The sequence below is a fragment of the Hydra vulgaris genome, chromosome 13, assembly GCF_038396675.1.
Source record: "Hydra vulgaris chromosome 13, alternate assembly HydraT2T_AEP".
Taxonomy (NCBI): Eukaryota; Metazoa; Cnidaria; class Hydrozoa; order Anthoathecata; family Hydridae; genus Hydra; species Hydra vulgaris.
Genome location: NC_088932.1, coordinates 36757608 through 36782500, shown reverse-complemented (window position 1 = coordinate 36782500; position 24893 = coordinate 36757608). Strand labels below are relative to the sequence as shown.

Here is a 24893-nt window from a genome sequence, read left to right as displayed (position 1 = left end):
CGCTCAATTACATGCAATCAGCAACAATGGGCGTTAAATCTGTTGAACTAATCTCATGCAAGTATCTTGCCAGTATTTGCTGAAGTTGTGTCAAAGCAGAGACATTTAACTTTATCTCCTAATCCAAAAAACTCTATTTCAAACTTCAATTCAAAAATAGCTTGCTTTTCCCATCAATCCTTACCAAAACGTTTTACGAGCGGAGCGCGATCGCGATCGCTTCATCACAAGCCCTGTATATAAACAATTCTAAAATGTATTCAACAAAATAGAAAGCTCAATATTCTTAAAAACAGTGCTCAATATTTTAAAAGAACAGAGCATTATTAAATTAGTAAAAAAAACTTATCTCGTTTGAGCTTTTACTGTCAGTTTCTCTTTTAGCAGGATCTTCAGAAACTGACTGTAGAAGCTCAAGTTAGATGAATGTTTTCTTACTAATTTATATAATTTATATATATATATATATATATATATATATATATATATATATATATATATATATATATATATATATATATATATATATATATATATACATGGTCTACTTTATTTATACGGCCGGATATTTTGCATTTTGAAGAAAAAAATAGAAGGCCAGTTTTCTCGAAAAGTGTTTTTCTAGAAGCAGCTTTGAAAGTTTAAAAAGATGGTTAACAAATGTTGCGTTGTAAATTGTCGTTCAAATTATCATAGTTATGGTGAAGTATCTACAGTAGTATTTTCGTTTCCAAAAAATGAAGAGTTAAAAAAAAGTTGGATTAAATTTGTAAATAGAAAAGATTGGACACCTACTAATTCTTCCGTTATATGCATCAAACACTTTGAAAAAAAATATTTTCAGAAAGGTAACACGAATCAACGATTTAGATTAATAAAAAAACTAAAGCCTATTCCAACTATTTTTGATTGCACAAATTTGACTGAAGAAGGTTCATCACAACTTATAAAATCTTCTAATTCGTTAAGAAAATCACCAACTAAAAGAATATTTCAGCCAGATCAATATGAACAGTTTTTATTGAATGATTTGATTAGTAGCTTTGACGATATTACTGAAAGTCTTGCTCCAGATGGTTTTTCATTCTTGAAGTATCATGATCATGTAATTTTTTATAAATTGAGTCATAGTATTTTATCTATTCCAGAAGTTAAGAGTGCATTCGTGTAAACAATGAGATGCATGTTAAATTATTTTACAAAGTTTCACCTCTACCATTGCCTCAGTGGTTTCGTCAAGGAAGAGATTGTCGTTTATCTTGTAAAAGTATGCTTCATAATTTTCCTACCTACATTAAATCACAAGCCGAACAATTTTCATCTGTATTGACTGAATTACAGCAAATTAAATATATGAAAAAACTTATTTATTCAGCCAATATTATAAAATATTCACTGATATTACGATATACTTCTATGCAGTCATACCAACTTTTGCGTGAAGGATTGCCTTTATCATCATTATCATTACTTAAAAAAATAATTAGTGGAAATATTGATGCTCTAAGTTGTGCAAAACGTTTAAAATTAGTAGGTAAGATATCTCAAGACATTTGCTTGATTTTTGATGAAATGTACTTGCAAAAATGTGAGGAGTATTTTGCTGGAGAGATGATTGGTAATGATGAGTCTGGAGAAATGTATAAGGGAATAGTTTGTTTTATGATAGTTGGCCTGAAACAAAACATTCCATATGTGATTAAAACGTCTCCTGAAAAAAAAATCAATGCTGAATGGTTGAAAGAAGAAATTTTTGAATGTCTTCGTATTTTAACTGAATGTGAATTTAATGTTAGAGATATTGTGTGTGACAACCATTCCTCTAATGTTTCTTGTTTTAAAAAAATTCTTTGTGCATCGAATCAACAAGCCGAAGATTTGTTTTTTATTTACAATCTAAAAAAAATTTACCTTTGTTTTGATGTTGTACATCTTATTAAAAACATCAGAAATAATTTGTTAAATTGCAAAAGATTTTTATTTCCAGATTTTAACTTTAATGGATTTAAAGATCCTATAATTGTATGTGGGGGAGAAATTAAATGGAGCACCTTCCATAATATTTATGAAAAAGACCTCGCTCTTGATGCTGGCTTGCATAAAGCACCAAAAATAACAATGAAAGTATTACATCCTGGCAATTTTAAACAAAATGTTTCTTTAGCACTTGCAATTTTTGATGAAACTACATCTGCAGCGATTCACTCATATTTTCCTGATCTTAAAAGTAGTGCAAATTTTCTTACATTATTTAACAAGTGGTGGGTTTTATCAAATTCTAAATGTCAATATTCAACATGTAATATTTTAGGTAATGCAGTCGTTTCTGGTGATAAAAAACCTGAATTTCTTAGAGAAATGGCACATTGGATTGAAGCTTGGCAATCACAAAAGATACCAAACTGTGAGAAGTTTACTTTAAGTGTTCAGACAGCTGCAGCACTAATAAGAACACTTAATAGTCATGCCTTATTGATCGAGGACTTACTTAATGATGGATATCACTTTGTTTTAACTGCGAGATTTCAAAGTGACCCATTAGAAAGGAGATTTGGACAATATAGACAAATGAGCGGTGGAAGATTTTTGGTGGGTTTAAAAGATGTCTCTATTTCTGAAAAAATATTAAAAATCAAAAGTATAGTTAAAGAAAGTATAAACTTTGATGATAGTTTGAAAATGCCTTTTGAGTCAGAAAATAATTTAACAGATTTGAAAAACTTTCTTCTTGATATTGATAAAGCTGAGTGTACTCCAGAAATCATGACACTTGCACCAGAAAGTAGGGAAGTAGGTGCTCATATTGCTGGATATATAGCAAAGAAACTTAAAAAACGTTTTGGTACATGTTGTAAAGAATTTTTATGTTGTGTCAATATTGATGAAAGCAATCCTGATCATACTTATTTAACAATTATTTCTAGGGGTGGTCTCATTATTCCTTCACCATCACTTTTGGATTATGTTTGCACATCCTTTGCTATGATTGACTACTCTTATAACAAAATAAAGAAATTTAATTTACATGCACGACAAGCTTTAGAATATTTTTTGAACCACTTTTATGACTCTTTTCAGACTTTTTCTTGTCCCATGCATGAGAAAATTGGGATAAAACTTGCTGGAAGAATTGTTATCAACATTTTTCTTAATAATAAAAGAATTATCTCTACCAGTGAAGTAGCTGTTGATCATGTAAAATCTTTTAAAAAGAAAAAATTTGAGAATGTTTAATATATTATTTATAATATAATTATTTTATTTTTTAATGAAAAAAGAAAAATATTTTAACATTTTTATAACTGTTCTTGTTTCTTACATTGTTTTTACTAATTCTAAATTTTAAAATAAAGACTCTTTTTATTTATTTATTTCTTAATAAATGTTTGTTTAATATCTAAATTTATGAATATATACAACTTTAGTGGACTTTTTAAATTTAGAAAATAAAATAATTTTGAAAATGTTCAAAACGTATTAAGTTTTGAAACATTACGATTTTAAAAACTGGCCTTCTATTTTTTTCTTCAAAATGCAAAATATCCGGCCGTATAAATAAAGTAGGCCATGATATATATATATATATATAATGTTTGTACATATTTATATATAAGTACTTTCTCATAGTTTGAAGGCATAAATTAAAAGTTTAACTTTAATGAGGTGGGTTGCAGTGTCTGAAGTCGTTAAGCCATTAGCAATGCAGCAGTATAATAAATATAAGGACTGAATTATTTCAAACTTTTCTAGATTTTAATGTTGTTTTTTTAAACTTTTTTTTTAGTTATACTCTACCAATTGCAATAAACTGTCCATTGTTGTCCTATGTGTAATTATTCTATCCTTTGTGTAGTTATTTAATTTACAATTTAGTAGCATTTTTTGATTTATTTAGAGAACACTGAGTGTTCAAGCAGATGACGGTAAGTGTTTTTAGACTATTATTTTTTTTTTGTTTAGTTTAGAAGTAATTTGCATTATTAGGATGGTTATCAACATTTCATGTTTATCAAATATTAAAATATATTAACTGATCAACAATTAAATAAACTAAATCTTGATTGCAAATTTAAAATTAATAACTTTTATAAGTAACTTTACATTTATAACAAATATATATATATATATATATATATATATATATATATATATATATATATATATATATATATATATATATATATATATATATATAATATGACACCACACTGAAATAGTCAGCTGCTGGTCAGTCTTCAGTACTTAATTAAATAAGAAAATTAATAAAAGCTAATGTTATAGTGAAACATAACTAGGTACCCATAAATATAATTAACATAATTGTGTATGGAAAGTAAAACTACATAATTCAAATAAAAATTTGGTTTTTAAAATGAATCAAAACAGTCTATATTACATAGAGACTTTGATTTATATTGTTTCAAATGTTTCTTTTAATTACATTATAAATTAATTTATCCTGTAAATTAAATATATATATATATATATATATATATATATATATATATATATATATATATATATATATATATATATATATACTTTTAAAACTGTTGACAATAACCATTATTTTGTAATAATTTTGTAACAGCTTATAACTTATGACACAGTGCTCAGCGATACGACAAAAATAATGTCTTCTTTATCCACTGACAAATATATTAATTTTAAGTTTATGCTGATTGTAATATTTACCATACGGCAAAAAACATATATACAAAAAGTATAAAAATAAATCCTGCAGCACAAACTTGCCAGCCTCAGATAAAAAATAGAAGACATTCAACTAAAACTGAAAATTTATAAGGTAATTACATGTGGTTAAATAATTATGATATGCTAAAAATTTTTCTATCTTTGACATAATATTAAACTCTGGTAAATCAATCAAATAAAATAATGACTAACAGATATATTTATAAATATATAAAAAAAAATCAATTGCAAGGTTAAATTGTAAATTAGGAAAAAAAAATTAAAAGATTAATGATGTAACTTTTATTTAAAAATAATAGTAAAAAGAGTTTGATTGGCCATGTACCATTTTCTTTTAAATATGGCAAACAGAATAAATTTTATACACATAAATATTAAAATAAGTATAAAATTCTATTTTTAAATATAATAAATATAATAACATAAATTTAAATATAATAACATAAAATTTATAATTTCAAATAGCCACATCACCCAACAGTTATAGCAATTCTGTGGTAAGAGTTGGTTTTCCAATCAAATACTTATTAGGCAATATTTATTATATTGTTATTCAAGGAGTTATGTATGAATATTATATATATATATATATATATATATATATATATATATATATATATATATATATATATATATATATATATATATATATATATATATATATATATATATATATATATATATGTATGTATGTATGTAAAAGTATGTATATATAAAATAAATAGTTGAGATATATTAAACTTGAAGGGTATAAAACATAAAACTTTAAAAAAGGTAAAATTCAAAAATATTGATTAAAATCTGCGTTTCTGCCTTCAAGAAACATCTTGACATCAATAGTGTTTTTGTTAAGTATCTGTCTGGTCGGACAAATAGTCAATTTTTAATAATATTTGTAGAAGCCATCATAAACATTTTATTGTATATTTGTACTAAAAATAATAATAATAATAATATATATATATATATATAAATATATATATATATTTATATATATATTATATATATATATACATACATGTATATATATATATATATACATGTATATATATACATACATGTATATATATATACACACACACACACACATATATATATATATATATATATATATATATATATATATATATATATATATATATATATATATATATATATATATATATATATATATATATACACACACATATATATAAATATATATATGTATACAGAGCCGGCTCGTGGGCATTTCTTAGTTTGTGCAAAAAAAAAATTGCCGCCTTAATTCTTAATTAACCTTTTAAAAATATCAGAGAACAACAATCGGCTTAAATCAATGAAATTTTCATCTTCATAGTGTTGATCGGGCAAAAGTTGCCCTAACAGCAGTTTATAAACTTAGTACTTTTATATTTAAAATATTAACTAAAATAAATATTAACTGGTGATAAAAAGTGGATATGTTACGACAACCCTACACGCAGAAAAACATGGGTCAAGCCTGTTGATGCTGTTTAAACCATAAAAGACAATAATTACAATTAAAAAGGAAACATGGTTGTTCTAAAGTCTTCAAAACGCTCCTTCATAGATTTAATGGCACGACTGAAAAGTATATCCAAGAATTTTTTTTTGAATTTCGATCTGGAATCAAAAGCAGGAATTTGGTTTGTTTCAAGTTCGTCGAAAAACTTTTTTTTCTTCCCGACTCTTTAAGTTGACAGATCGGTAAATTCGAATGTTAGACCCGAAGTTGTTGTCAAAACTTTTTCCGTGGTAACGTACTTTTAATACTTCAATGGAAATTTTGACATTTGATGAACTTGACGGTTTATTTTGTTCAATACATCATGCCAAATAACAGTTCCACATATGAATTCCAAAGTATCCATTTTAGCAGCAATAGATTCAGCTGATAATTTGGTGGTTCCACCACAATCACTTTTGGCAACTTCACGCAACGCTTCATAAATTTTTTGCATATTTTCCTTGATCGCTTTTACAGCTCTGATGTGATCTAACGTTGATCTAGCTCTGATGTGATCTAAACGTTGGAGTATTTTAGAATCTTCGATTCTAAAATACTCCAACGTTTTGTGGAACCGGAAAAAAAGTTATAAAGACTTTGAATAATTTCGAAAAATGTCACAATTTTCAATCTAAATTTTACAGAATCAACAACAACAAGATTAAGTAAATGTGCTGTACAAGAGACAAAGAGTGCTTATTTCTATCTAAAAAAATTTTTTGTTAGCCCTTGTTTTTGTTTTTTTCTCATATTTTTGTAAGCCCTTTTCTCATATTTCTGTTAGCCCTTGTTTTTGCCTCTCATATTTACACCATTTTCATTCAATGAAGCCACAATTTTTTGCTCAAATCCATGACCTGTAAAATTAAATTTTGTTTATATACGTTTCTCAACTTTTAACATATATTATATCAAAAAAATCAGGAAGATTTCAAAAATTTACAAACCTGTGGTATCATCAATAATAATAAAATTTAAGAAACTCTCTCGAATGTCAACAACCACTCGATCGTTATGTTTTTCTATGACTAGATATCGTATAATAAGAGTTAAATGTTCCTGATGATTGGCATCTGGCGTGTAATCCGCAATAATGGAGCAGCTTTCCGAATTTTTTTAAGGATTTCCTCTCTAGTAACACGAACCACTAATTGAACAATTTCTTCTTAGATATTTTTGCTTAAGTAATGGGTTTTGTTTGGACTTTCCCTCTGCTTTGGAAACATGATAATCCATAATTGGGTCAAATTCTGCCATAAGTTCAACTATTTTTAGGAAATTTCCATTGCTTTCTTCATACAACTTATCAGATGATCCTTTAAATACTATGTTTTGTGATGTCATCATAATGATTATGGAAATTATTCTTTTTAAAACATTATCCCATCGATCAATTTCATTCAAAAGTTGCTTTTCCGTTAAACAATCGACAGTTTTTCAACTCGATCCAATTGCCAAAGCTTTCAATACGATCAACACTAACTTCATGCCTCGTTAAATTTTTTGATAAATGGTTCCAGTCAGCAGATCCTGTTCTCGCAAGGGAAATATCTGTAATATTAGATAGTTTACAACAGAAACAGAATATTTTATTTACTTTTTCTGAATAAATTAGCCATGATCTAGGATGACTTTCACCATTCGAAATTTTTCGGCAAAAAAAGCTTGAGCTGAAGGAACAATTATCATAATTTCTTGGGTAACTGTTTATAATTGACGGTTTACAGGGCCCTTCATAACTATTTCTTGAATATTATGGTTTGTAAGAGTCTGAGGCCAATCAGACATTTCTTTCCATGTACAAAAAGGGGGCACGCCAGTTAAATTCGCTCGATTCTCGATCAAGAATCGAGTTTTGCTCTCTATTCTCTATTTTGGTTCGATTCTTCACCTTCCATCTCGATTTTATGTCTGATCTCGTTTGAATTAATTTTATATGACAAAGTTTTTATCTCAGAATCATTATTGGGCCTATAAAATGTTTCTGAACTTAAAAAAGTATCTAGTTTAGTTTAGTTTTTATCACGTTTTTCTTGTTTCTTTAGCCGTTTCAGACGATACTGAAAACCGGACAACTTTTTTCTTTTATCCATTTTTCTAGAAATTTACAAAACAATAAAAAACTATATAAAGTTTCTCCCCTCTAGATAATATTGTTTTATTTACAATAAAACAATAAAAACTATATAAAGTTTCTCGCCTCTAAATAATATTTCTAACTAAAAACTCGTTAGACAATATTTAATACTTTCCTAATTATTGTTAAACATACCAATAAAAAAATAAAAATCACTAACATCTTATAACGACTGATCAACTATAATAATAAAGTTATTATGATAACAACATTGAAAACCCGTCAATTCAAAGAAACAAGTTCTATTGGTACTAAAATATGCTGAACAAGCAAAAAAGAATCGCGGAACTTTCTTTAGAGACATTTTTACAAGTAAATTGTTTACAAAAATTAAATATTAAAACATCGATGTATTTTTTAGATATATATATAATAATAATTTTTATCAAAACAAAGTGTTTTTTTGGCAAATTTTCATTTAATGTTGATCTTAAAATTTGCCGCCCTTTGAAATTTACCGCCTGTGTGTATTGCACACTTGGCACACGCCACCAGCCGGCCCTGTATGTATATATGTATATATATATATACAGTGGCGGCGTTAGGGTAGGGCCTGGTTGGGCGATGGCCCAGGGCGCCGAATATAAAGGGGCGAAACTAATTGGTTATTTTACCCTTTGCCTTTTTTTTGAATGGGGTTAAATTTAGCTAGGGGCGCCGTAGAAATCTCGCCCAAGGCGCTGGTAGTGCAGTTTTAGCACTACCAGCGCCCTGGGCGAGATTTCTACGGCGCCCCTAGCTCAATTTATATATATATATATATATATATATATATATATATATATATATATATATATATATATATATATATATATATATATATATATATATATATATATATATATATATATATATATATATATATATATAAATTGATGTACAAATAAACTTTAAGTTTCATTAAAAGTGGTAGTCCCTAAAATGCAGATTTTTTAAAATTGAATATCACACCCGCGGATAGACTTTTTCTTACTCAACGCCGCACAGTGAGTCAGAAAGGTGAAAAAACGGCAGAAATTATATAACTATCATATATATTTATGTGATACATCAATATTATCGTGTTTTGGGTCAAAAAATTTAAATTTTCCATTAAAAATAATTTTTACGCGTACCTATGACGCGTAAGGCGCGCGCATACGTGTGTAACTGTCTTTTACGCGCGTAAAATATAACCTAAATAAAAAAATCGAATTCCTTGATCCAAAATACCATATAAAAGAATACCACATATTTTTTAATCTAAATATTTCTTGTGCCTAAGGCTCGTACTACTTACGCGTATACGCGTTAGAGACTTTTACGCCCACAATGACTGACTTAATTTAAAAATATTAAATTCCTCAAACCAAAACATTTATTAATTAAAAAGAAAAACTGGTTCGAAAAATATTTTAATATTATATAATATTAAAATATATTAAAAACAAAATAAATATTTATCTTATCTAATTTTTCTTTCAAGAAAACAAAAAAAGAAAACCTAATACTAATTAAAAAGACTTTATTTCATTATTACAGCATTAACAAAGATAAAACTTCAGGGGTAAGTGTTTTTCCATTTTCAATCTTGTATTTTTTAAAACAAGTGTTTGATATTACAGGATCACTTCTAATCAACAAGTATTGGTACTGGTTTTTCATAACATTCTTTCTAGATATCTTGGCTGTATGGTTTAATCTAGCTTTGCGAATTTCTTTATTTAGAGCCTCTTGTGACTCTTCAGAGAAGTAACCAATTGGCAGTTCTAATGCCTCAGATATCTGCACACCATGCTCCAAGAGTTTATGAACAGTTGGGGGAATCACATACCAGCAATAGTTTTTGAGTATAAGAGCTGTAGTTTCAAAGCAATACTGGCCAAAACTTTCAGAGTTCAACTCATAACAGGAGCATACTGTTATTAGGATTGTCCTCAATCTAATAATTACATCTACTGCCACTCCCGTTATATCAGCGAAAGTTTCAGCATTTTCAAATGCTCTTCTGGCAGTGTCTCCATCGTTAGTGTTGCCAAAACTCTGTTTGGGCATATCAACTATAAGACTTAGCTCTTCTCTAAACCTCAGTTGAATGTTCGTTTTTTTACTTTTTACTAATGCTTTTTCAGCAGGGGATTTGGCAAAGTATTTTGTAATGTCTAATTTATATCCTAAATGTAAAATATATTCAAAACATCTGAGCCAGCAATGCAGAGTAGAAAGACCCAAAGATAAAGCTTTTTCATTGATTGGTTTAGATCTGATCAATGCTGGGTTATTAAGTTCACTGGGCTTAGCTCCGCAAACATGATTGCGAGGACAGAGTGTTAGTTAGGGCATTAACCACTTTACCATCAAACATGGTTAAATTTAGTTTGAACTTAAATGTGATAGTCGTATCCGGTTTGCCTTCCTCTACTTCTAACTTTACTTCAAACTTGACTAGTCTATTTATTTCTGCTTTTAAAAGTTCATATTAATTTCTTATCAATTCTTCTGTTTCTTTTTGATATGGGAGATGGAGGGGTCTACAGTAATGTGTACTAGAGGGCTTTTTATTTAACCATACATTTTTGTTCATGATGGTTAGTTTAAGTGGAACAACAGCTGTCTGGAAAAGACTTTGTTCATTAACTTGGGCTTCACCAATATTTGTATCAGTGTATTTTTGTTTATAGACACTTTGACTGGAGGCACCATCAAAACCACCTTTAAAATGAAGTAGACCTTTAAATCTTTCCCCAATTTCAGCAAACATTCTCATAGAGTCTTGGCATTCCGTAAAAGTTAATATCCTTGTCAGAGTATGATTAAACATACCCTTTAGAGAAGTTGACGCAGATGTTTCTGTCACAATTAAACCCTCAGGATAACATTTGTGTCTCTCATTCTTAATTTCATGAAGTGAATGATAAATATCTGCATTATGTATTATCGATGAATTTCTAATAATTTGATACTGTTCATTAGAAAGGTCACACTTAATTTTTAAGCTCAAGGCATCTTCGGTTTTCATTTTAATCGGAAAATTTATCTTTTTGATTTTATCTTTTTCAGAGTTTGTCGCACTTTTCACAATATCAACGAAGTCTTTTTTGCTAGGATCTCTAGTGGCTTTTTTTATTGAAGCTAATGCCAATGCTTCAGCAGGATGTTCAGCCAATTTGGCAACCTTAAACAAGATAATATTTAATATTTAAGCTTGTAAACTATTTTTTTAACTGGGTTGAATTTAATTTATTTATTATTACCTTAGATCTTCTGCTTCTATCACCTAAATCTTCCCAGTTCTTGCACTTTCTATCTGAACCTGATGCAACATTTTTTTTGTTAACAGTAATATCTTTGTTCAACCAAGTTCGCTCGTGTTCTAAAAGTCTAGAGAAGGTTCTTGCATACTTCCGCAACTTTGATCGGAATTTACATTTAAATATTATTAGAGTTTTCTTTAGATTTATCATTTCAGGTTTTTCAATACTTTCATAGTATAGACCATCCAGTCTACAAAACTCACGTAGAAGAGCCTTGAGTAAGTTATCATGATTAATTCCTAACTCTTGAATTATAGGAACTAAATGTATTCTTTTCATGTTGAATGTAAGCAATGAACTATTTTAAGTTATTTTATACACAAGTTTAAATTTTAAAACATGCACTATCCCATCAAACGTTGCATATATTGGTTTTTGAGGTTTGATAATTAGCACCATCTGCATGAGCATGAGTTTTTTTACTAATAGGAACTAAATGTATAATTTGTGTAATGAATGAAAGCAATGAACTAATATTCGCTACTTTATACGGCAAGTTTTAATTAAAAACGAAAAAAAAAAGCACAAAAAAACCGAAGTATTTGAAAGGTCTTATTTTAATTGGGGCAAGTTTGGGCAAATAATTTTTATTTTTTCTGCTTTCATATATACCTATTAATGGGAAAATATTAAAACTACCATGGAATCTAGTGGAATCGTTCAGTTTTTAAACTAAACTCATAATTAAACTAATTTAAAAAAATCAATTTATGACACATTTTTGAGATCTCAGTAATGAAAAACTAAAAACAAAATTTATTGTCAAAAATGTTGTTAGTAGTTGCCAAACATCTTAAACATATGAGTTCAAATTAAATTTTGAACTGTTTTTACCCATGTCAATCTTAAAAGAGTGACACAAAAGCTAGATTTTTTTGAACGAGTTTTCCGATAAATAAAATAAAATAAATAAGTCTCGGAAAAATGCGTATAAATTGGTGAAATCTTGAAAATTGTTCACAAAAAAAATAATTATTGACTTTTAGTGGTATTTAGTAACATTATAATTAAATTAATTAATTTCCAGCAATACTTTTTTTATGGGGGGTTTTTTGCCGTTTTTTATGGATTTTGACTCACTGTGCGCCGTTAATGCAAGTTCTCAAACTTTTTTGTCTTGTTTGTTCTCGGTGATAACAAACATACTTTTTTCCGGTCTGCAACATTTGTTTATAAACAATATAATATGTTAAGTTTTAAAAGATATGTTAAGTTTAAACAATATCTATATATATTGTTTAAAACTTAACATATCTTTTGCAACGGAGTATCAAAATATCTATATATATTTTCTACAAAAAATTAAAAATACATATATATTCAAATAAAAAATATATATTAACCAATGGTAACTTTAAGAACGGAATTTTAGTTGAATAGTTTTATGGTATTATAAATAAGGATGGCTCACATCACAGTAATGTTTGAATTTTGAGCTTAGACTTTTAAATAAACCTTAAGAGGTTTAACTTTAAAAGTCTAACTAGTCGTATGTCAATTTGTGTGTTCTTCACACTCATACTAATAAAAACTTTCATATAAAATGGAAAAAACAGATTTTAAACTTGAAGTAACTAATTTTTTTCGACCTTTAATATGTTTGCAGACATATGACTAGTTAGAAATTAAGCATATAACTTAAAACTTGTTTGAAAAAGTTGTTTTCTCAGTTTAATGTTTTATCTTCATTGAGAGCAGCACTATTTTATACCAAAATATGGTTCATAAACTATAAAGAAAAATTTTATATCTAAACTTGAGTAATTTAAAAAAAAATTAACTTTGTTTGATTTTAGACAAACTAAAGCGCTAGGAGAAAAAAAAAATAATTTTTTTTTAAAATTATTCGGGCTAAAAAAATGCAGCGAAACATAACCTTTTTATAAAAACGCAAAATTCGTGTATTTACAGTACATGCATTAACGGCGTTGAGTATGTAGAATTGAATTCTGAATCGAATGGCGACACGCGGAATGTCGCCGGAATGAGTTAATAAACAAAAACCCGATGAAAATGCTTAAAAACCGTTTTTACAACAGCAGCAATGCATTTTCACACCCGCGGAGTGAGCTAAATCGATTCGAAATTAAATTTTCTATTAGAAAAGGTTTATTTTACGACTACTGCATTAAATCCAGTTAGGATATCAGTTATAATCTAAAGGGCGTAAAGTAATGTTGGGTTTTGCCCGCATTGTATCGAAATGAAACAAGGAAACGTTCTATATCTTCGCGGATAGACTTTTTCTTATGTAGAATTGAATTCTGAGTTTGAACTCCGATCAAAATGCATAAAATAAAAAAAAAATGCAATTATGCAAATAAAAATGAAAATAAAAATTTATTTATATATATATATTCTCGGCTGACGATATCTTAAGCTGACTAATGTCCTCCTATTTAAGAAGGAGAGTTCGCGCCAAATGTTATTAAAATTTATATTTTCATGGCACTCTCCTACAAAAATAGAAGGACACTGATCACCTTTTATATATACTTTAGAAAAATATGGGAAAGCGTAGATATAATTAGGTTTAAAGTAAATAATATTTTATTATTACTACATATGAAGGATAGGTAAAACGAAATATTTGTATCTAGTTCTCTGTTTATCTAAATAAATTGTTTATAAAGTTAATTTGTTAAATAGAAGCGCTGCAATGCCCTTTTTTTGAACATAATAAAGCTTTTCATTCATAAAAAGTTATTAACTGAATTTTTTTTCCAAAGTCAATGTCTTCAAAAACTTAACGTAACAAAACAGAAAACGGTTAAAATTAGTGCGCTTAAATTTGGCGCCAATTAGGCCGGCGGCCATATAGCAAAAATGTGACTAAAAATGAGTTTTTGTTGGACACTTGTAATAACTAAGTTTTTTGTTTCGATATTGTTAGAGCATGGTACCAAGATACGAAAAACAGAAACTTACCCCATTTTTGCCCTGCAATTTTTGAGAAATTAGGGCTCGGGTCTTTTACCCCAAAAGGGCAATAGAAAAAAAAATTATGGTCAAATTTTGTGAAAGTGATATTTTACTTGTAGTAAATTAAACACTGAATACATTTTTTCTAACAACATTGACCTTAAAATGAATTGTTCTCAAGGATAGACCTGACGTTAATTAAGGTTAGAGGGGGGGGGGGAAGGAAGGGGGTCCTTTTAGATGTGTGGACCTTTAGCTCATTTAGTTTGCAAGTTTTCTGTCGGATCAGCTTGCAAATTTGGAATAGTAACCTTTTTAGACTTACGTTCATTTACTTGATATCTATTCTCGCCGGCCATGTCTCAATATAATAAGTTTTGTTTTCGTCGATGTAATTGAACTACCTCGTACTCATATATTGTGTAACAAAAAGTAGAGCACCTAAAGTTTAAAAAAAGAAAAAATACTAGAAATGTCAACTATTTTTTTTTTCATCAAGATCGCTTTTTAACTCTATTTCATCATCATCATCATCATCATAGAGTCTTTCTTCAAACGAGGTGTTTTCACAAGCTTCACCGCACCATAAAGGTGACAAACAAATTTCTGTATGCCATTAACAACGTCATCTGATACATCTTGTGACATTCCGATACCTCAGAATGCTGTACAATCTTCTTTTTTCTTTCCTGCCGTCTTTAGAGCAGATAATTTACCTTTTCCTTGAAAAGCAGACACTGCATCACAATCTAAGTAATAAGTAGAAACACTTCAAACATTTACGTTTTCAGATACAAAATTAGTTTAGGTAAACAGCACAATTTAATACATTATTTTTGATAAAGTAGCAAAATAGTGCATGAAATAAATTCTTTGCAAGAAAGATAATGATTTCACTTATGAAATTTAATTTCAATTTACCTGTAAAGGAATGGAATCCAATCATTGCATCACACCAATCGTAACCAATCTCTTTTGCAATTTTATTTACATTAAGGATACGTTGTTTGTTTCCACATCCTGTTTCAAAATGAAGAGTTGCAGAGATGAACCAACTATGGTAAAATGCACTTACGAACACATCTGTATCGGGGCTTGCAAGTATAACATGAGCATATGAAACCGAAGCGTGCTTACAAAGTAACAATAACCGAGTATCAGCTTCTTCTTGGTCGCTACGAAGATCGGACAATTCCGTACAAATCGAATTTCTGTAGCAGTATGTGCTATCACCATGTGTAATAAATATCTCTATTTCATTTATTGCATAACCTTCTTCCATTGTTTGGGTACTTTTTGATCAGGCCCAAATATAGTAACATTCTGGACACCAGATTCAGCTCGTCTTTGTCGCTCGGCGTATTTGATACTAATATTTCGATACCTGTCCGTAACAAAGTCAACTCTATTTGACTTATGGCAAAATTCATTACCATAGTGAATATCAATCGACTGAGTTTCTCAAAATTTTCGGGTATAAGTTTAATTATTTGCAATATAGCCATACCGTCCAAAATTAATGCGTTGTTTTTAGGAATATCCACTGATAACTTATCAATACATTTATCTTCGAGTATATTTATAAGCTTCGACTTCATTGATTTTATGATACCAACTGAGGCAGGAATACTAATTTCAATAATAATTATTCTAACTTCAACAAACAAACCACTTTCAATATACCAGTGGAATTCAGAAGTTCCATGTAATTCCATTAATAACAAGCAGAAATCCTCTACTTCACGTCTGTTGTCAACATCCAAGGAGTTCAAGAATGATTCAAATCTAAGGCGACTTAAAGCCTCAAACATGATTTCATGCACCATTATGCTTCTGTAATAGTGTTAACCTGTGAGAATACCTTTAATTGCTCCCTCTGCCACTAGACCAGATTCAATGAAAATATCCTTAAATTAAGACTGATATATTAATGCCCAAAGTTTACAGTTTTAATAAACCAATAAATGATAGCTAGCAAATATTAAAAAAAAATTAAAGTTTATAATTTTATCAAAAACTTTAACACAAAAAATCAAAATTTGTAAAAATATCTTTATCTCTAAATAGAAATAGCTATCTTCTAAAATTTTCATCCTTATGTTTAAAACTAATTAAATACCTTAAACCTGAATCCAGCAAATCTTTTAGCAATAGCAGTCATAAATGACATCATAGTATGAAATTCGCCAAGTCTTACTACAAATCTATTCGAAAACTCAGGTTCCTTCCACCGAACCATTTGAATTTTTGAATACACAGCCTCATCACAGGCAATTACTCCATACTTCAAAATTAGTTTGTTTATAAAATCAACACTTCTACGTAATATTGTGTATATTGCTGCAATATCAGTAACAGGAGCATCAACAACTGGTAAATATCCAATGTACGAGACATGAGAGGCAGCTTTGTTTTGACCAATATTAAAAGCAGTCAAACTTGGAAAAGAATTTTCTTGAATTTGAATTTTGCATAATAGATAAGCCCTATCTTGATCCTTGACTTTCTCTATTGATATAGATAAAATGACAAGATCAATGTTTACTTTTTCGATTAGCTATTTAAGCTTGGGTGATTCTTTTTTCCCAATCTGATAACATAATGTGCTAGAAAGTGGTTCTTGAATAGATTAAGGTCTTTTTGAAACTGTTATCTAATAAAAAAAAGTGAAATGGTATGAAGTGGGTTACTAAAAGAATTTTAGTAACCCACTTCATACCAGTTTTTTTTTATAGAAAATAGCTAAATCCAATCAAGAAACATAAATGAATGAACACCTACTAAAAAAAAAGAATTGTTAGCTATAAAACTATGTAGTTTTAACAAACAACATAAATGTTTCAAAAAAGATCATAAAGTTTCTAATTTTGATTTAATATAATTGATATGCAGTGCTCCATGTGAGGGGGGAAGAGCAAGATGTCATCCAGCCACCTTTTTAAAGACTATAATCCATTCTTTTCTATATCTTTCCTAACATAGCAAAGATTAGACAAGAAAAATTGTATTTATAAATTAGTGAAAACTGTCCCTTTAGTTTTTCCCCTTACATTGCGCACTGTTTATACCTCTCTTTTTTCTTGGGTTGGTCCAATATTTAAAGGTTGAACAATGATTCCATTAGCCATATGAGTAGTTCCTTTCCCAGATCTTGTTTCCTCACCGAAATTGATGTTGTCCCAAACCAAAATTGACAGTGATGTGTCTTTAGTTCCTGATTAAAAATTTGATTTAGAAGACCAGAAATTTATTGTATAAACCTGATAAAAAAATTAAGCTATTATTAAGATAAATTATATACTTATTTTGATTTTTTGAATATATTATTGTTTATATTATGGTGATAACACTAACAAAAGCCTTGTTTTGATCACTTTAGAATTAAAATTATTTTTCATCATAGATATTGTTTAATCTTACCTTGTGGTAAAACTACATCTTACTTTAGATTGATAGATGCTAATGCAGTTTCATACCTCATTGTGGCTGAATATGATATACAATGACCAAAACCACTCAATATTTTTATTAACTCTTTTGATCCAGTTATCTGCCTTGTTGCCATTGCGACAATGCCACAGATTTAGGTGTTTGTTTGTGCTGATTTGAACTTATATAAATGCAATCTTGAATTAAAGATAAAACTTTTTTTTTAATGGTTTCCTCTATACATATGTAGAATTCAATTTTGGTTCATCATCAATACCTAACAGCCAAACAAAAAAATTAAATAACCCAGGTGGTACAATGTTCTCTATATTTTTAAATGAGAATTCAGAAGATAACTCACTTTGTGATGTTTCATTATCATAAATAAGGCTCTTTTCAGCAAAATAGCCACTTGATAGATTTTCAAGCAAAACTATTTCACTTGAATTTCTTTTACCAGGTGTGTGGAAAATTAATTGTGGAAAAGCTGCTTGAATCTTTGGCTTTAAATGGGACACTGTATAATTACTGGCATCAATATTTTCTTCACGATAAACTATTGAAACAAACAGACTAAACAACTTTGACATAAACATGATTTTCTTATTTTTAATTAATTTTTCTATTATTATTTTATTTGAAAATATATGAAAAGATTTATTATAATATTGAACTTTAGGCTGACCTTTGTGTTGATTTGCTAAACACTTTGTATAACTTATGTAACACGTTTGATGATATTTAACTTCAAGAGCAACACAGTTCTTTCCGTTAATATGTATAAGAATATTTTTATCGGATTTATAGTTGGCTGCTTCTCTTAACCTCCCACAATCAAATGTTTCTGATCTTGAGAGTGATTCAAGCGCTCGTTGTAGAGATACCTGAAACCAGCATTGAAAATTAATATTTCTAAACAATTATTACCCTCTCAACAGTTATCATCAAAAAGTTGCTCTAATGCAATTAAAAAAAAAAAATTTAGTTATATTGTAAAAATATAATTTTCCTGTTAAACTGTTTGCAATACAAACAAAAAATTATTTTTTTAATTTTAATAATACTTATTTCCGCACCATTCAACCAAATCAAACAAATTAAAAAATAAAATAAAGAGAGTTTTTCGAGAAAAACTATGGTATAAAGTATGTATTAGCTATAGATTATTAAATAAAATTAGTTAATAATGTACAATTTTACCTTGTCATTATTCCATTTTTGTTTTTTTTGACATATTATGCATATATCTGGCCACAAATAACTACTCTCACCCAATTGTCTACACCGAAATTTTTTCTTTTTGGCTGAGCTTTGTCAGTGCTTACATTTATAGATGTCGATTGCTGCATTTCATCATCTATATTAGTTTTCCTACATTCTTTTAGCTCAGTTTTTTGGTGCACATCCCAGTCAATTTTTTTTATCTGCTTATTATTTTCTGCTCTTTCAAGTTTGAAAACATTACAAATACGTTCGTAACATTTTGGATGGTAAAAATAACCCATGGCAAAGCTTTCCATTTCTACAATATCTGCCATTGAGTTGAATTCCTCTTCTGTTTTAGCGTTAATGATTCTAAAAGTAAATCTTGCCACATCTCCATGTTTATTTCGAAGCGTGCACCACCTTTTTCGTGTGCTAAATTTTTTTTTTTATAGCTTTAGTACTGCATTTTTTAATGCATTTATTCGGTATATCATCAAAATGAATTAAACAAATATTGTCGCATAACGATGCTGCCATTTTGCCTGTTTATATTTTAAACCAAACGTGACAGAGATATTTTACGGAAAGATTTATTATATAGTTTTAAATAACATTCGGTCGCTTTAGTTGTTCCGTAAATTGCTAATTATAAACGATAGACTAATCGTTAGAAAACGATCAAGCACGATAAAGGAAAGTAAAATGATAGATTGAGAAAAAACTGCAGAGTAAAAAAGGGGCAAGTTTACATTTTTAAAATGTTAATACTAAGTAACGCTTGATTCATTATAGAAATTTCAGTTATTAGATGTGTCCAACGGGATGAAGCGATTAAAAAAAGGTGTAAACCTAAAGAAAATGACAAATAATGTTGAAGAAAACCTCGTTCGTACTGAGAAAGTAAAAAATTTAGTATACGTTAAAATAAATCAGCCACTTTGTTTTCAGTTTGTTATGCAAATATTTGATAAAATAAGAACTGACAGATTAAATTGCGATATCATTAAATCAGCGCAAATCAAACCTCACGCAGGAGAAATTTACATCTATAAACAGAAAAGTGAACTTGATGATGATTATTTATGCGATCATTACACTGCACAACAGTGATTTTGTATCGGAACCAAAATTAGTTTTTTCTAGTGCATTTCCATCTGCTGAATTCGAAAATGACATTAAAAATTACATATTAGCTCTAGTTTAAGAAATAAGAGCAAAAGTTTCTCTCAAGGCAAGGGTTGAATTAAGTGATCGCGAAATGAAAAATCCGGAAAAATATATGGTCTTCAAAATTTTAGTTTATGCAAAACCGTGCACTTCGTTTTTAAGGGGCGAAATCAACTTAAATTTGTCAGCGAAAATGTTATAAAGTATAAAATAACAAACTTACGACTACAAAAGTAATAACACTCTAGTAACTAACTTCATATAAAAGTAATAACACTATATAAGTGTAACACTTTTACAACGCACTTATAACTTTTATAATTCATTCTTAGTTCAAACAACATAAGTAATCCCAAATTTTAATTGAAGTAGAAAAGCATCTAGAAAAATAGAGTGGATATTTAAATATTATTTATGACGTATTAAAGAACTTAAACAACTTCATAAAAACGTACTTTATAAAAAGTTAAGCATTACGAAAAAAGCCTCTAATGGTCCGTAAAAGCGCGCGTTAATTTTAAAACCAACCAAAAAAAACTTTTTATTGGTTGATTTTTAAATTAGCGCGCGTTTTTACGGACTGTTCGTAACGTTTCATAATGCAAACCCTTTTATAAAGAATGTTTTTATAAAGTTGTTTAAGTGTATTGTAGAAGTTCCTGAAGTTTTTAATAATATTTGATTATCCACTTCATTTTTTCAGATGTTTTTTTACTTTGATTAAAGTTTGGAATTACTAATGTTGTTTGAACAGTGAATGAACTTTAAAAGTTATAAGTGCTTTATAAAAATAATAATACTATTATAGTTTTATTACTTATATAATGCAGTTAGTGACTGGATTGTTATTACATTTGTAATCGTAAGTTTATTGTTTTGTTTTGTTTTGTTTTTTATAACTTTCTAGCTAACATATAATAATTCGCTCCTTAAAAACAAAGAAAAACGGCTTTGCAAAAACTAAAGTTTTAAATACCAGATATTTTTCCAGATTTTGTAAATCGCGATAGCTTATTCAACCTTTGCAAGAGTAGAAATTTTCTTTTTTTAAAAAAAAAAAATTTTTGTTTTTGTTCCAAAATGTTTTGTTCATGTTAAAAACTTGTGATACTAGTTATGTGTGTTTGCTAAAGTTTCTGGTCTAATCTATTCTTAGTTTTTGTTTTTTATTTACTAGTGTAAAATTTTACAAATCAACATGCCAAGGAAATGTGTAAATTTAGTGGACAATTTTTGTTACATTTGTGGTGAAATAACATTTTCCTCACAGAAAAGAACTATGACACCTTTTGTGCAGACTGCTTACCAGCATTACTTCGATATGAAGGTAGGGGACCAGGATAAATCATGGGCTCCACATATATGCTGTAGCTCTTATCCGGTTACACTACGAGAATGGTTGAAAAATAAAAAAAGATCTTTGGCTTTTGCTGTTCCTATGGTATGGAGAGAGCCTAAAAACCATACAGATGACTGCTATTTCTGTTTGACCCCACCCATTAAAGCAGGTTTGTCAATGAAAAAAGTAGGAACAGTTAAATATCTGAATCTTCCATCTGCCATTCGACCTATTCCACATTCAGATAGTTTACCAGTTCCTACTCCACCACAAAGTTGTGAGTTAGAAGCAGAAAATGAAGTAGAAATAGAAGAAAACAAGCCTTCCACATCAAATGATCCTGATTTTGTGTTAACAGATGTTGTGCCACACAGATTGAGTCAAGCAGAATTAAGTGATCTTGTTCGAGATCTGGACTTGTCACAGGAAAAGGCAGAACTTCTAGGGTCAAGACTAAAGCAGTGGAGTCTTCTCCAACTTGATGTCAAGGTTTCACACTACAGAAAACGGCAGCAAAATCTGCTTTCTTTTTTTGAGAAAAAAAATAATCTTGTTTGCATTGATGTTTTTGGATTAATGCATTGTCTTAATTTGAACTATGATCCAATTGAATGGAGATTATTCATAGACTCATCTAAGCTAAGCTTGAAAGCTGTATTACTGCACAATGGAAACCGTCTTACTTCTGTTCCTATTGGCCATGCAGTTCACATGAAAGAGACTTATATAAACATGAAAGTTCTCCTCAACTCAATGAATTACAATAAACACAAATGGAAAATTTGTGGTGATCTAAAAGTCATTGCTATACTTTTAGGAACAGTAGAGACAGAAGTTCACATTATATAAAAGAAGACTGGTCTGCAAGAAATCTTAACACAGAAGAAAAAAATGCTATTGCTGAACCAATTGTGGATCCAAAAGATGTACTTCTTCCACCATTACATATTGAGTTGGGTTTGATGAAAAATTTCGTCAAAGGTATGAACAAAGAAGGACAGGCTTTTAGATATTTAAGAAATAAGTTTCCAAAAATAAGTGATGCAAAAGTTAAAGAGGATATTTTTGTTGGACCACAAATACGTCATCTTATGAAGGATCCTGCATTTGACGAAGTTTTGAAGGGGCCCGAAAAGGAAACTTGGGAAGCTCTTAAAGGAGTGATTTGTGGATTTTTAGGCAACAAACGAGATTATAACTACATTCAATTGGTAACAGTATTTCTGCAAAAATACCATCAACTTGGATGCAACATGTCCCTCAAGATTCATTTCCTCCACTCACATCTAGACTTCTTTCCCCCCCCCCAATTGTGGAGCTGTTAGTGATGAACATGGGGAAAGGTTTCACCAAGTTATTTCTGTAATGGAAAAAAGATATCAGGGTCGTTGGAATGAGGCCATGCTTGCAGATTACTGTTGGTTTGTGTGTAGGGATGCTCCAGAACTAGTCTACAAAAGGAAACCCTAATAACTTGATGATCATGATTTCTTTTTTTAAAACTATTAGAATATATTTGCAATAAAAAAAACCAAATGTACTTTAAATGTTATTAGAATATGTAAATTATATGTCATATTTCTCTGTTGCAAATTAGCTGAAATAAAAATTTATTGCTATTGTTTATCTTTGTTGAGAATTGTATATCTCAAAAACTAGAGCTAATAAAAAATTTTCGTTGTCATTTTCTTTTTTCTCAGCCCAAAATTAGTATAATTTGAATAAAATTGCTAAAGATACAAAAAAAAAAATATTTTTTTGTTGCCCAGTGTTATCGATTTCGAAACACTGGGAGAATGAAAAACCAACAACTTGGTATAACAAAAACTTATTATAAAAATCAAATTGGCAAAACAAACGAATACAACAACAATTTTCAAAAACAAGTTTTTGTAAGCAACATGCCTTTTGTGATAATTCACTATTTTGGAGATCATCGCGCTTCAGTTTCAATTCCTCACGGAAATAGCAATTGTGACAGACAGTTTATCCGTTCAACAACAACTCTATAAAATATTATGAAGGCAAATGCTTTGGATATTGAATCACAAAAATTATATGAACATTTTTTAACTATATCAAAAAAAGACTATATCCTAAAAAATACTCCCTATTCTTTTATTGATGCTGAAGCATCGGTTACACCACGCAACACTAAGCAAACCGAAAATATCAAATACAACGAAGTGAAAAAACGGAGAATTACAAATGATGAAATTTACGGAGTCCAAGAGCTAGCCAATCAAGATTTATATGATTTCATCCATCACTTTGCTATTCATCGTGACTTGATGTTAATTAAGGCTCATCCAAAAGCTATAGAGCTCGCTAATAAACTGATAAAAGAAAGCAGTCCCAATCCGTCATTAAAACAAATCTTATCTTATGTTACAACTTTTATTTCAGGGGACTTTTATGCTTCAATTTTAGTTATGAGAAACACTGATTTTGTAATAGAACCAATATTTCCTGTGATGTTTGTAATACACGATAGAAAGCATGAAGTAACACACGATATAGTTTGGTCAAGTTTTATATATCGGCTTTTGTTACTGGATAAATTTGGAAAAAACATTCCAATTTTAATAGATCGCGAAAAATCAATCGTAAATTCGATAATGAGAAACTCAAATATTTCATCGAACATAATATTTTCCAGAAATCGTGTTCTTCAAGACGTAAAAAGGTATATCAGCACAGTAAAAGGTTATAAAGATGATTACAAAGTGTACATAACAAAGGTTGAGGAACTATGCGAAAGTAACAGTTTTGACCACGATTATGAAAGATTGAAACTGAAATGGTCAGCAATTTTTCTTAAATATTTTGAAAAACATTTGAGAAATGACATTAAAATGCATTGCAATAAATCAATATATTACAGATTTTCAGCTTTCAATGATGTAAGTCCAATAAATAATATTGCAGAACGTTTGAATAGAATGATTAAAGACCATCAAAAATATAAAGAGTTTCCATTAGATTCTATGGTATTATCGTTATGTAAATTTCAAATTTATTTTCTTAACGAATTTAACCGTGGCTACAAAAATCTAGGAAACTTCAAAATGGTTGACCAAAATCTCACCAAAAAGTTATTAGAAATAAGTGATTTAGAATTTACTCCATTAAATGATATCTTAGAAAGTATAAGTAAAAATCAAATGAAACCGA

General features: G+C 28.9%; 1 protein-coding gene and 1 long non-coding RNA gene across 2 annotated transcripts in view; one reads left to right on the top strand and one right to left on the bottom strand.

The window, feature by feature from the left end:
* The window catches only part of LOC136089504 (uncharacterized), a 71440-nt gene that overhangs the window by 30577 nt on the left and 15970 nt on the right, over positions 1-24893 (top strand). The window contains exon 2 of the long non-coding RNA XR_010643114.1: positions 3896-3923. This is a non-coding gene — a long non-coding RNA (uncharacterized LOC136089504). The remainder of the gene's footprint in view (positions 1-3895; positions 3924-24893) is intronic.
* On the bottom strand, positions 15086-18559 carry LOC136089368 (uncharacterized). The gene is made up of 5 exons (XM_065815343.1): positions 17999-18559; positions 17647-17838; positions 16698-17231; positions 15500-16485; positions 15086-15327 (listed from the first exon to the last, which is right to left on the bottom strand). Exons 4-5 carry the CDS (start codon positions 15858-15860, stop codon positions 15236-15238), a joined length of 453 nt encoding a protein of 150 aa, XP_065671415.1. The 5' UTR covers positions 15861-16485; positions 16698-17231; positions 17647-17838; positions 17999-18559; the 3' UTR covers positions 15086-15235.

Coding starts and splice junctions, on each gene's coding strand:
- LOC136089368 (XM_065815343.1), bottom strand. CDS start 15,860: ATGGAAGAAGGTTATGCAATAAATGAAATAGAGATATTTATTACACAT. Junction 15,328..15,499: donor TGGATTCCATTCCTTTACAG/GTAAATTGAAAT, acceptor CTTATTACTTAG/ATTGTGATGCAGTGTCTGCT.